Here is a 13,811-nt window from a genome sequence, read left to right as displayed (position 1 = left end):
CATCCAGTGTGACTCAAAATTACTAGATTCGGGTAATTTAGATTGGAATCCTATTATGCTTTTCAGGTATCGTTCACAACAAAAAATAATTTGAACATGTAGCAGATGGATAACAATGTGTTAAAGATGACAGTCAACAAACATACAGCAACCTTAAAATATACTGAACAAATATTACATGTAATTTTGTTAATGAAGAATAAATTCCACAACACAATAACAACTGAATATGATTTAGTCCACGTTGCACATGAAAATTACTCTTTGATATATATTAATGAGATGACATACTCCATCACATACAATAATTCATCAACGACCCTGACTTTGGCACTCACAGAAAGATCAAACTTGTAACGCTGCATTGTGAGACATTCATTTACCAATCAATGATGTTCTTTCCAAAGGTTGTTAAGTAGGCAGAAGACACTGAAGTTTGTAGTAGGTGCCACGCTTTGCTAGCAGATCTGCGTGACTTCCCATCTCAGCAACTTTTCCGTTATTGATGACACATATAGTATCTGCATCTTGAACTGTTGACAACCTGTGTGCGATTGTGATGCAAGTTCGCCCTTCTTTCGCCTTATTGAGTGCCTCTTGCACAACCTGTATGGAACACGAAAATGTTTCTGATTTAAAGACATGGTTCTTATGTTTCATATCCATGTTAAAAAGTTTTAATTGGAGTACTTTTTCCCCTACAATACACTGCCGAATAAAACGCAACATATTCGACAAGTGAGGTGACAGGTGGCACACTTTTGGAAGAGTATATGATAAACTCAGACCAAATGAAACACACATGTCACAGTAAAGAAAGCCAAAAGTAAATTTAAAGAAAATGAATAATGTAAAATAAAATTAAATGTAGTTGCATGAGTAGGACTAAAAATAATGTGTTCGTTAATCTTAACACTAATTATCTGTACTTGCTTTTTAAGATGACTCGTTCCACATCGTTTCGTTAAAAGAATCGTTCAAATGATATGCGGGACGTAACTAACTCGCATCAATACACAGTCCGACTCTCTCTGGCAGCAATGCAGGCGCGTATTCTCTCATGCTAACCATCATAAAGGTACCGAATGGCATCCTGCAGTAGACTGTCCGAAGCATTTTGCAGCTTTTGCTGCAATTCGTCAATGGTTCTTCCAGGCCCTGGAGGACCAGTCAGTTCCCGCTTCATCATGTCCCACACATGTCCTATACATGTTCAGTTTGCGAGAGATCTAGTGATCTTGCTGACCACAGCAGTTGTCGTACATTACAAAGAGCACGTTGCATCGCAGCAACGAGACGTGACTGCATTGTCCTGTTGAAGAAGCACATTACATTCCTATCGAAAAAATGGTAGTAGTACGGGGATGACAGCCATGCAGCGTTGCGATCACTGGTTACTCTGCCCTATAGAATCACCAAACGTTACGGCGAGTTGTAACTGATGGCCCTCCACAAAATGGAGCCTCGGATGGGACCAGCGTGTCGTAGACGAATGCACTCTGAAATAGGCAGCTCAACAAGACTACGCCGCTTGCATGTACACCCATCAGTTGCGTACGGAGAGAACATCATCACTGAGCGCCATTCCGCTCTCCAGTCAGCTCTCCAAGACATCAGAGTAACCTTGCTTGGAGGAGTCGCGGTGTCAGAGGCATATGTGATATTGATCCTGCAGTAAGCTGGCGGTTGCGAATGGTCTCTGACGACACAGTATGTGCAACATGTGTCCATCTTTTGTCCGTGGATGATGTTTGGACGACCTCTGCTGGTCGCACAACGCGTCGATCTTGAGTACTACGCGTTCGTCCAGAACCTGGTCTACAGCTGTGGTAATGTCCCACAGACCAATCATGAAAGCACCGACACACCACTGGCACATGGTGCCTAACAAGTGAAGAAATTTGTCGATAGTTCCAACCAGCTTCCCGGAGACCCAGAATGTGACCTCGTTCAACAAAAGTTTCAACAAAAGTACGTACTCATCGGTGGGGCATGGTTGTACCCTCGAATGAGTGTTGCAAACGCTATTCACTTCATAACTCATCGCGTTGCTGCCTGCAGAGTCAAAATGGAGGGTGCAGAGACAGGCCTCCTGAGCGCCACTGGATCACCTATGACCGTGACAAGTGGATCAGTAGTAACATTACAGCCTCTTAGTATGCACGGATGATAACACAGTGCCACTGAACACTGTGCTTGAGGAGTCCATCTTTTTCCGGCAGTATGTGTATCTATAGGCGACGCATTTTAATTCCTGACAGTCATATCTGTACTATTGTTTATGATTGTCTTGCGTATGAAGTGAACTTCCCCATGTGAGTATGAGAAATTCATAATACATTAAAAATATTAATCCTTAGCAAACTGTGATGCAAAGTAACACATTCCTGGGATACAGCGCTGTGTTAACAAAGACACCGCATCAGTAACTTAATCGAGTGACACTCTTAACACTGCCTGTTGCCTTTTGCCTCAATCAGTGACAGATCTGTGTAATGGTGATAACTAATAGCATACCATATTAGAAGAATAGTCACTAAACGACCGATATAAGTGCATATTCTTTGCTGTTATTTGTAAAAGAAAAATACCGCGAAAGGGAATGGATATTACGGTTTAACGTCCCACTGTCATTACGACTAAGATTGTAGATACGACAAAGGATTACCTGAATACATTATTAACGGCTCTTAGTGTGAAATATTTAAAGTTACATTATATGAGAGAGACACTCAAAAACAAATTATGGAGAAGCATGGAAATTCGTTACAGCTTACGTGTTTTTCTGCAAACGATATTGCAATACTAGGTCTACTTTCATTGTAGGTTTCCAGACTTTCATTCAACTGTTATACAGTTTACTTAATCAGTTCAGATGAACGGAATATGGTTTCTTTATAGAGGAATAAGTGAACTCATTGTTAATGGAAGCATGCCAACTCTTTTCAGACACATATAATTTTTCAGCTCTTAACATTCAGTAATCAGTTACCTTTTCACTATCAGAGTCCAGTGCCGACGTTGCTTCATCCAATATAAGGACACTAGGATTGCGAAGCAAGGCTCTTGCAATTGCCACTCGCTGTTTCTGGCCCCCACTTAGTTGAGCACCTTTGTCTCCCACAAGTGTTTTGTAACCCTGTAATTGTGAATTCCACTTATTTTAAGAAATGTTAAGCCTTACAACAAAAGTGCAACTTTTTGATTGTAAATATCTTCTTTACATTTGATATTATATAGTCAGATAAGTAGTGATCAATTTCAATACCTCAGGTAATGTTTCTATAAAATTGTGGATGTTCGCTTTCTTAGCAGTTTCAATGATGTGATCCATGGGTACGTCGCGGCTGTTGTCACCATAAGCTATGTTCTCGCCGATCGTCCTGTCAAAAAGGACAGGCTCTTGCTGCACCAGCCCCAGCTGCGATCTCAGGGACGACATTTTGACTTTGGACACCTCACGGTCACCGAGAACCTGTAGGTATATTTAATCATGACAGTTAATTAAAAACCTGCTGACAAATCGGAATACGTAGCGCGGTAGCTTGCGTGACGGGTATGTAAGCGACGCCATTACACCCTGATCAAATTATCACGGCGTGTTAACAGATAACTGTCACTCTGGTACACAGACCAGTCTGAGTACTTTAGGCGGTTTTCCACTTTCGATTGGGAAATCCATGCTTCATTCTCAGTATCCGCTTCAGAAAATACTATACACAAACTATAAAAATCGATAACACACGGGACAAAGCGTACACGATTCGGAGATAGGTGGCACACATGCTTACCACCTCTTTGGTTAAATTATCGACTGTAGTGACACAAAGGAAATCCGGCCTCAAAATCTGTTAACTTTTTGAAATTATGAAAACTGCTGATTCTATGTACAGTATAAACACTAGGAGAGAGAGTGTGTCACTTAATTAAAACGCAAAAATAGGCATCATTCTTTTTTTAGACCCCGGTGACAATACAGAGACTTCTTCCAATCATTGATAAATAACCATCACAAGGCGTGAGGTGTAATGAAACATGCAACATGTGTTACGAGCAAGATAATGTCTCTTTAGCACGAAGAGAAACTAATTATGCAGTCTTTATGTATTAGTAATGTAGAGAGTAATGTTAACATTCATTCTTAGGAAGAAGAACTGGATGATGGCTGTCAAGGCAGAGACATTGAAAAACAAAATTTGCGATGAACGTTACGTCTATAGTGAAGGAAACCTCTTATTTATTAGAATTTCAGAAAGTCATTAATCGATATGAAGAAATGGCTCACATAAAAAAGTACAGAGACAAGACGAATATAGTTATTAATGTTGTCTGTAATTGCACAGTTAAAAACTGCTTTAACAGGCTCAAATCAAAACCGAAGCATTTATAGTATGAAACACTGGTGGTCATTATTAATTTTTATGTGTGTGCTACCTAGAAAGGACCGATATTTTTCTTCATCTGTGTTATGAAGTAGAAAGAAATGTGTAAGTAATCATCTCACATGTGCAGCATCTAACATATTCAAAATATGTTCTCGTAAACTGAACTTCATGTTTCGCTTTTTGGTGCAAAAATGAATAATTTTTGTGACTGACCAACAGGCCAGCATGTGTAAGTAGGCTGTTTAGGTTTTTATGTAGGTAACGCCACGTAGTGCTGTGTGAAAATCGCTGACTGCGCTGTGTGCAGTCTGTGGCTAGTTGGACTCATTGTTGGAATATTTGCTTATCTAGTGTTGGGCAGTTGGATGTGAACAGCGCGTAGCGTTGTGCAGTTGGAGGTGAGCCACCACAAGTGGTGGATGTTGCCAGAGAGATGCCACAGTTTGGAGAGTGGACGATCTCTAGGTGTGTCCGTCAGAAAAAGGAAACTGGCAGTATTGGCATTTGCGGTATTGCAGTAGTTCGGGTAATATAGATTTTTGTGAGGTAAGTGATTCATGAAAGGTATAGTTTATTGTTAGTCAGCCATTCTTTTGTAGGGATTATTGACAGTCAGATTGCGTTGCGCTGAAAAAATATTGTGTGTCAGTTTAGTGATGGTCAGAATAAATAAAGAGAAAACTGTCTGAGTACGTTGAGTTTTGTTCAGCTGTTTGAAACTCAAATAACGTAAGAGTTTTTCGAGCACTGTCATTCTTTACATACAAAGGGGACGTTTCACGTGTTATGTGCTCCTGTCTTGACAGGAAACATTATTCTTTTAAATTCACATTGGAATGTTTGCCTTGTGCTTTCTTGATAGTTATATAGTACACTAATGCTATCTCAAATTGGAGCCTTAAAAAACTGAAACATAAGATAGTTGACATAAGTTATGTACATGGTTTTTTATCCAGTTAATATTTCCTCTCGTATAATGTTGTTTAGGACGTTTTTGCGTGGGGATATTAGGAACATTGAGTGAAGTTTGAAATTCTGATGGGAAGTTTATCCTTTCGTGGTGGTTCAGCACTGTGTGAACGGACTGAAAATTTTTTTCCCCTCTGATATCATATTTTGTATTCGCTGAGTTGTTTATAGAACTATGTCATTTTTGTTCCTATAACTGTTAGCTCAGAGAACCATTATTTATTTGTGTAGTTCATTTCTGTAACTGGATACAGGTTTTTGACGACGTGTTCCTCCGTCTTTACTACGTTGTACAACTGAACTTATACATTAAGGCAAATTTGCAGACTGTGCCGTGTCGAAGTCGTATTACAGATTATTCGACAGTATTCTAGAACATTCTAAGATGAATTTTAGATAATATTTTTAAAAGCTCGAGAATAGGACAGTATATCCTCGAATTGCTTCCCTTGAAAAGTACATTGATGAGAAAGAGACAGAAGATATCCAAGTGACCACCATGTAACTGAGGGCAAAAACTTCAAAACACTTATATCTAGACAAACCCTACAGGTGTCACCGCACAACCAGTTTAGTACATAACGGGGAAACCAATGGTAGCACCAGATACAAAAATCAGTGTTTGGCAATGGATGGCTTTACAGGTATCGTCGACTCCACCAAAAATCACTTTAATTCGATTTAATCTTAGATGTTATTGCTCCTTTGATTGATTAACCATTAAAAGTCTCCATTATAATATTCTCTCTATTCCTGTAAAACGTGTTGTACAATTTTTACATAATTAATCAAATCCGTTAATTTTCTATTTTTGCTGCACGAAGTGCCATTTCTTGACTTGTTTATGTAATTAAAAGTGTAATGTTCATCGAGCAGTCCACGAGACTTGATTCATTAGACCGAAGTTATTTCTTTTCCCAGCCTTCTCACATATCGCCAACATACTGTCTTGGACGAGTCCTATGTTGAACTGCCGAGAGAGGTTGCACAATGTTAAGTCAAAGGACTCACCTTTTCTGATTTTTCTGTGATTTCCCTAACCGGGTAATACCTCTGAAAAATTTTACTCCTGATCCTGTCCTAATCAGACTTTTTGCTGCATTTCTAATTACCTCTTTATCGGCTCTAAACTCCAGTCTTACACCATCATTTTTCTTCTTCTTGAACAGTTAGGAACAACACGAAATTATTCTGTGTTCCGTAGTGTCAATGTGACAACGCAGTTCTTCTATGTTTTTATATCTTTTACCGTTTAGTACTCACCACAGTACCGGAGGTGGCGTCGTAGAACCTCTCCAGCAGTTGTACGCAGGTGGACTTGCCACAGCCTGAGAGACCCACCAGCGCCACGGTCTGACCGGGCTTCACAAGCAGGTCCAGGCCCCTCAGGACGAGAGAATCGGGCCTCGTCGGGTAGCTGAACTCCACGTCCGAGTAGCGCACCTTCCCTTCCACCGTCTACAAAGAATGTAGCACAGTGCTGTTAAAATCTTGTTTGTTGGTCCTCTAAAGCTTGCACGTATTTGACAAAGGAGTTCTTCTTGCACACCAAGAGCTGCATTTCAAAAGTGTTTATTTGTAGAATGTTTTGTTACTGTGACTGTAGCGTACGATACGAATCGGAAGAGTGGCTGAGACAAGTCATGTTGAATTTCACTCACAACTGATAGAAAAAACTGTCTCGTTATCCAGTTAACAAGTACTTCAAAGACACAGTCATTCTAATTCTGTTTAGGTTTTCACAGTTTTATAACATGTGTACGAGTCGATCTATGTTCACAGTGTAATTGAGAAATCGATCCTTCTGTGGTCATGTACGCATCGTTATGTAAAGGGTAGTAATTATATTTTTATATATTCAAGGGTATCTTGCGTTTCCAGTTCGACATCATTGATAATTGTTATGAACGCATTATTCCTGACAGGCATGTCGTCTGAAGTATACGTACACTGTACGTAGGCCTAAGTGATCTTATTTTTTTACTTTAGCGTAAACAAAGTGTTATCGAAGTAAGAGTGGATGCGTTTGTCGTCCAACGTCCGTAACGGATGCCAGTGATGAAGGACTCTATGCCCAAATACCAGTCCGGAAAATAAACAGCTGCGACACACCTCGTGACGTATAAATACATACCTGATCAAAAGTATGCGGATGCCTATTAGTGAATATTAAAATGGGGTTTGCCCTACTTAGGAAATTATGACGGCTTGAACTCTGTTGGGAAAACTTTCAATGAAGGTACAGCAGCACAATCTTCCTCATGAGAGAAACCCAGAAAGGGTTGAGACGTTGAAACCTGGTGTCTATAGCGGAGTCGACGTTCCAACTGTTCCTAATGGTGTTCTAGTGGGCTTGCCTCACGGATGATACTTTATGACAGGGTGCATTGGCGAGCTGTTCCTCTGTTGTACGTAGTACACAATGCGTTAAAATAAGTTCATATCCTTCCGCGTTTAGTGTTTCCTTACCCGTAACAAATGGACAATATCCTAAGAAAGAGAATCACACTTATACCGGAACGCCTCCTACGGCGTACTCCACTATTGACAAATACACATGATACCAGGTAACGTTCTCTAGGCATTCGCCAAACGCGAACACTGCCATCGGATTGCTACAGGGTACAGCGTGAATCATCACTCCAGATGATTCATTTCCGGTCATTCACTGTTAACTGGCATCGCTCTTGACACCTCCTCAAGCGTCGCTTAGCATTGACCATAGAAATGTGTGGCTTACGCGGAGATGCTAGACTATTTCACCCCCAGTCTTCCTGCGTCTCTACGCACAATCATCGTACTACCTGCACTGCCGGTAGCAGTTTGGAACTCAGGAGTGATTCCTTCCGCTGATTTCATGCGATTTTTTTACAGTCAGTGGCCGAAATGCTCGACAGCCCCTGTCCATTAGTATATGAGGTCTGTCTGGTCTTGATTTAGATGTGGGTTTTCCTTCACCTTTCCAGTTCACAATCACACCGCCAACACTCAATGGATTTGTTTTTCGGGTGACATCCAATGACTTGTCCACGAATAATGACGATGAGGGTGAGGATGATGCCCATTGCCTAACGCTTAGCAGGTAAGATGTGCGCTTTCATCTAGTTACATTTAAGCCTTGAAGTGCCAAAAGAGAGATATAGCTTTTATCGTTCTAACGAAAATCCCAAATACATGCTGTTTTCTATTTAATAACATTACACAGTTCACGATTTCTGCTGACACACGTACCGGATTCCTCATTTGTCATCGTTACCGTTCACTTCATCTTAATTACTCTATGGGATAAACTTAGCCGAAACGTATTGATTAGATGATACTGGACAAGAATTCCCATAACAGCAACGAAATAACACTTCTCCGTTGCTGGGGTAGCTGACACACGTTTGTGGAGCGTTGCTCGAACCGGGGTTAAGCCGCTTCGAATCGTGTTGGTGGAAAAATTTTTCACTGCCAGTGTTTGGCCGGTAAGAGAGGTGGTGACGTGAAGTTCCAGATCACCAGACTTCGCGCCAATGTCCTGGTTTAAATACCAAACCTCTCCGCAGTGTCCCATGAAGCGAGGGTGTGTGGCGCTGCTGATGGTGATCTGTCCGTCTGGTGGAGACATTAAGCTTGGCGACCCCTCGATGCTGTTCGCGAGGAGTAGGCTGTGTGACGGCACACGGTTTCTGTCTCCCCTCTCTCACGTCATCAGCATCATACAAAACACACACACACACACACACACATACTTACATACACAATACATACCTACAGTATTATAAATATCGTAATGGAGCACGTAAAAGAAACTAGAAGAAGAGTCAGAAAAGTATAAGCTGGCTATTTAAAATGAAATTTTTTTGGCTGATATTGAAGAGAAAATATTTCGGGACCACATTTTAGGGGAGTCTTTTCGTTCCTGACTCAGTGCAACGCATTTTTCTGCTATATGTTCACTTTTGCATCTTGCGTTACAGTAACGATTTCACTCTACTTGAGCCTGGTAATTAAATCTCTTACAATGATAAATGCTTTGTCTTTTCCGTATTCTGTACGGAACAATAACAGGTCATATTATTTGTCGCGTTATCTTTTGTGAGATCACCGAACACCATTGGTCTTAAGGAAGTGTTTCAGAAAAGGAAATACCAGCGAGTTGGTCAAAAAATTTGGGCTATGGTTTCTAATAAGTTCCCGTTGTATTACGAAGTATCTCTTGTGAAGAAAATACAGCGCCCTTTTGCTACAGAGTAGGGGAGACAGTTGTACCTGATGGATAGTGTAGCAAGGAGCACACGATGTTTTTTGGTCGGTTCTGATTTAAGAGTCGCTTGAAGGAATTCGCGCTGGAGACCACCATAAACCGTTTCCGTCATTTTCTGCAGTTTTGGTTATTGTTAGACATTAGGTTGTGTTTTGTCCGGCATTTGTAAATATTTTGGATTCTACACATTTAATTTCTGTATAATGTATTACAGTTACTTGGAATATATTGTAAATTATTCGGGTAGAGAATAATGAATAAAATGCTATACATTTTAGAGCTATTTATGAAACATATGGGCAGTTAAGCTATAATTCGTCGGTTGTCCATCATGTTCTTTCACATCAGGGACATTTCCAGAGTAGTTAAAACAGGCAAGAGTTATACCTTTGCTTAAGAAAGGTAATGCAGAAGACATACAAAATCACTGGCCCATTTCCCTGTTGTCAGCTTTCTCAAAAATAATAGAAGCAATTATGAAAGACAGATTAACGAAGTACGTGAACAAATACATTCTTTTAAGCGAATCACCGTTTGGTTTCCGAAGTGGCAAAAATACGGAGTCAGCCGTAGTAGAATTCACAAAACTTGTACTTGACGCTCTTCATAAAGATGAGTGTGTCACAGGCATATTTTTGGATTTTTCTAAGGCGTTTGATACAGACGACCACAAGATTCTATTAAATAAATTAGAAGCATTACGAATAACAGGGGTAGCTAACGACTGGTTTCGATCATACCTAACACATAGGGTAGAAAGAGTAGAGATAACACATACTTCAAATAGGTCTAAACATTTAGTAAAACACTTGAGAACTAAAATACATTAATATAGGGGTTCCACAAGGTAGCATATTAGAACGAATACTGTTCCTGATATACATCAATGACTTTCCCAGTAGTGTTATTCATGATGAAAAAATCCTCTTTGCTGATGACAGCAATATTATAGTCACTGAGAAAACAAGAGAACTCCTTGCCGATAAAGCAAATGGAACTCCCAAGAAAGTTTATGATTGGCCAATAAGTAATAAAGTGACATTGAACACAAAGAAGACATTGAACACAAAGAAAACTAATTCCACGAATTTCAGTTTGAAGAGGAAAAATGACAATGTTAAATTAGATGTAGATGGCACCTCTATAGACTGTGTAACAAATGCAAAATTTCTAGGAATGAATATTGATTCTCAATTGAAGTGGTCTAAACACACAAAGGTATTTGCAAATAGAATGTCATTAGCATGTTATGCCCTTAGAATCCTATCGGCAGTGTGTAACATGCAGTGTCTTCTAGTTACATATTATTCATACGTACACTCAATTCTGAGCTATGGAATTCTTTTTTGGGGAACAAATGCTCAAAATATGAACACAATTTTCAAACTCCAGAAAAGAGCCATAAGAATAATAACCAAAAATACTAGTCGAGCTCATTGTAAAGATCTGTTCAAAACACTGGGGATTTTAACTGCTCCATATGAATACATTTACCAGTCAGTTGTACACATCAAAAATAACATTGGTAATTACTGCATAAACAGCTCTGTCCATGACCATGCAATAAGAGATAGAGTCAACTTACATTTCCCAAGAAAAAATAAACATAAAACTGATAACACCATTTTGTACCAAGGAATAAAGCTATACAATAAATTACCAAAAGAGATTAAAGAAATTGCCAAAACACACTTATTTAAAACGGCAGGTAAAAAGTATGTTAAGCAATACATTTTATACATTGAAGGATTACTTAGCTGAAACAGAATAAGGGTTTGATAAAAAATGTTATACAAATAAATAATAATAATAATGATTATAAAATATCCAACATTCCACATAACACCTTCACTTTATGTTTTTTTCCTTTTTTTCCTTTCTAGGAGTACTTACCCCAAGCTATGCATGGCACAGTACTAACACCTCTTCCTTTTTCTGAGCTCAACATCTCACTCATTATGGAGGGATGCCGACTCAATTATTCAGGATAGCATATGGGAAGTTGCGGTACGGAAAATGGCCCAGAGATCACCAGGGTGTGTGTGTGTGTGTGTGTGTGTGTGTGTGTGTGTGTGTGTAGAGAGTGAAGTGTTATGAAACAACATGTGCACAGTGTGCGCAGTGACTGATAGTGAGATATGAATGAACAATGTAGCATTGCTTTATTTAATAAGTTATTTGTAAAAAGGTATTGTATACCAGGAATAAATTTATTGATTGTCTCTAACTAGAAGTCTGTAAATATATGTGTATACGAATTAGCTTATTTTAAATTGATCTAAATTTGTAAATACTTTGACATGTCCTATATCCTTGTAAAAAGAGATCTACGGATGAATAAAGTTACTACTACTATTACTACTACTTTGAAACAGGAGAAATTCTTACCATGGAACATGTGATACTTGCAACTGAAATGAATTTGTTTAATGCCTTAAATTTTTCCCTGCCTTGAAAACGAAAATTTGTGTTTGTTTTCTATAGCTTCTATTTCAAAATGTGTTAAACTTGTAACTGGTTTTTGATAACACTTGTGGTTAACTTGATTTCAATTACCATTATTGGTATGTAGTACAGCAGTAATGTCCGCCCCCGGTAGCTGAGTGGTCAGCGCGACAGAATGTCAATCCTATGGGCCCGGGTTCGATTCCTGGATGGGTCGGAGGTTTTCTCCACTCAGGAACTGAGTGTTGTGTTGTCCTGATCATCATCATCATCATCATCTCATCCCCATCGACAAGCAAGTCGCCGAAGTGGCGTCAGATCGAAAGACTGCACTGGCGAACGGTCTACCCGACGGGAGGCCCTAGTCACACGACATTTACATTTATTTAGAATAAAAATTTACCAGATAGACTGTTACATACAGTACTGACAATATTGCAGAGCTTTTAAATTTCAGTCGAACATTGGTTTCTAGATACATGACCATGTTGTACCTTGGGACAGTTTTCCACAATTGGAGAAGCCTTACTCTTGCAGCACAATTTTTGCAATTTCAGAAAAAGACTGCAGCACACCTAAAGTTAAAGTTACTATTTCAAAACAGAATAACAAAACAGATTAAACTTCTATTACAGAGCCAGCCAGAGACGAGAGTCTAAACCCAACTCTCTCGCCTACTTTACGGCCTATCCGGACTGTTATAGACATTTTATATGTGACAATTTTATATACAGATACGTTATCCAATGCTACAACTTACCCACTTATCATTTGTGAGCTCGTGGGGATCCGTTACCAAAGGTCGACGCTCCAATAAAGTGAAGATTCTTGAAGCGGATCTTAGACCTTTCCTGAGGCTCGAGGTGCAGGAGAACGCACTTGAGATGGTGCCGGTTCCCAACATCAAAGCTTCTGCCACTCTGTAAAAACAAGAGCATATAAGAAGATAGGTTCAGGCTGTGAGACGTTATGGCCAGACTGTCTAGAAGTCCAGCTGAATATGATAAACATTTTTTTTTCCATTTCTTGATACAGAAGAGTTAGGGCTTGGCTTACGCATAGCTCTCACTGCGTATGCTACAAACACCAATCTCGAGTGCCATGTGGCACAACAGTTTTCTCGGGCTTCCTTCCAGTAGCGCTCCTAGTTGGGAACTAAGATTAAGCTGACGTTAGGATAATACGTAATTTTCGAAGTATTCTGTATGTTTCCGAAGTTTAAACGAGAATATTAAGGACTAATGTGTAAGGAACTCTGAGTTCTGAACTGTATTACATGTATGCTACGTTGCAATCGCGTGTGGCAGAGTATTGAGACTGCTATCAGGTAATAATCAGACTTTTTTTTAATCCGTTGTATTAATAATTAACTGTTAGACAGAAGCTGCTTGTTCCTAGTAGTTGCCCATCATAAGCTGTAGCTGTATGACAGAGAAGACACATATTTCTTATAATATGTACTTGCAATGTATCTATTAGTGTTATGCATATGTGAGTTTTCAATTCATTGTAATGTGAGTTTCCTTACATATAATCAGCACAAGAACTTTTTCTCGAAAATGTACGTAGTTGTCACTAGCGATTGCTGTACAGGCAAAGATTATTTTTGATACACACTATGAAATGTACGTAATGCAATGCTACTTTTATTTTGTACTAATTTTGTTAGCGGAACAAAGAAACTTGTTGTCATTTAAGAATACCAGCAAAATTTTCGACAACTTTTTCGCTTTTAAATCGACCTGTACAATAATGTACAAGAA

General features: G+C 39.3%; 1 protein-coding gene across 1 annotated transcript in view; it reads right to left on the bottom strand.

The window, feature by feature from the left end:
* Window positions 1-364: 364 nt before the first annotated feature.
* Window positions 365-13,811, bottom strand: part of LOC124788973 (ATP-dependent translocase ABCB1-like) — a 131,965-nt gene continuing 118,518 nt past the window's right edge. The window contains exons 16-20 of the mRNA XM_047256262.1: window positions 12,809-12,968; window positions 6,618-6,812; window positions 3,269-3,475; window positions 2,993-3,139; window positions 365-606 (exon numbers count right to left, since the gene is read on the bottom strand). Coding sequence (XP_047112218.1) covers window positions 412-606; window positions 2,993-3,139; window positions 3,269-3,475; window positions 6,618-6,812; window positions 12,809-12,968 — 904 coding nt within the window. The 3' untranslated portion in view covers window positions 365-411. The remainder of the gene's footprint in view (window positions 607-2,992; window positions 3,140-3,268; window positions 3,476-6,617; window positions 6,813-12,808; window positions 12,969-13,811) is intronic.

Source organism: Schistocerca piceifrons, chromosome 3, assembly GCF_021461385.2.
Source record: "Schistocerca piceifrons isolate TAMUIC-IGC-003096 chromosome 3, iqSchPice1.1, whole genome shotgun sequence".
NCBI lineage: Eukaryota > Metazoa > Arthropoda > Insecta > Orthoptera > Acrididae > Schistocerca > Schistocerca piceifrons.
The sequence above is the reverse complement of the archived record's forward strand: the minus strand, read 5'-3'. Positions and strand labels throughout refer to the sequence as shown.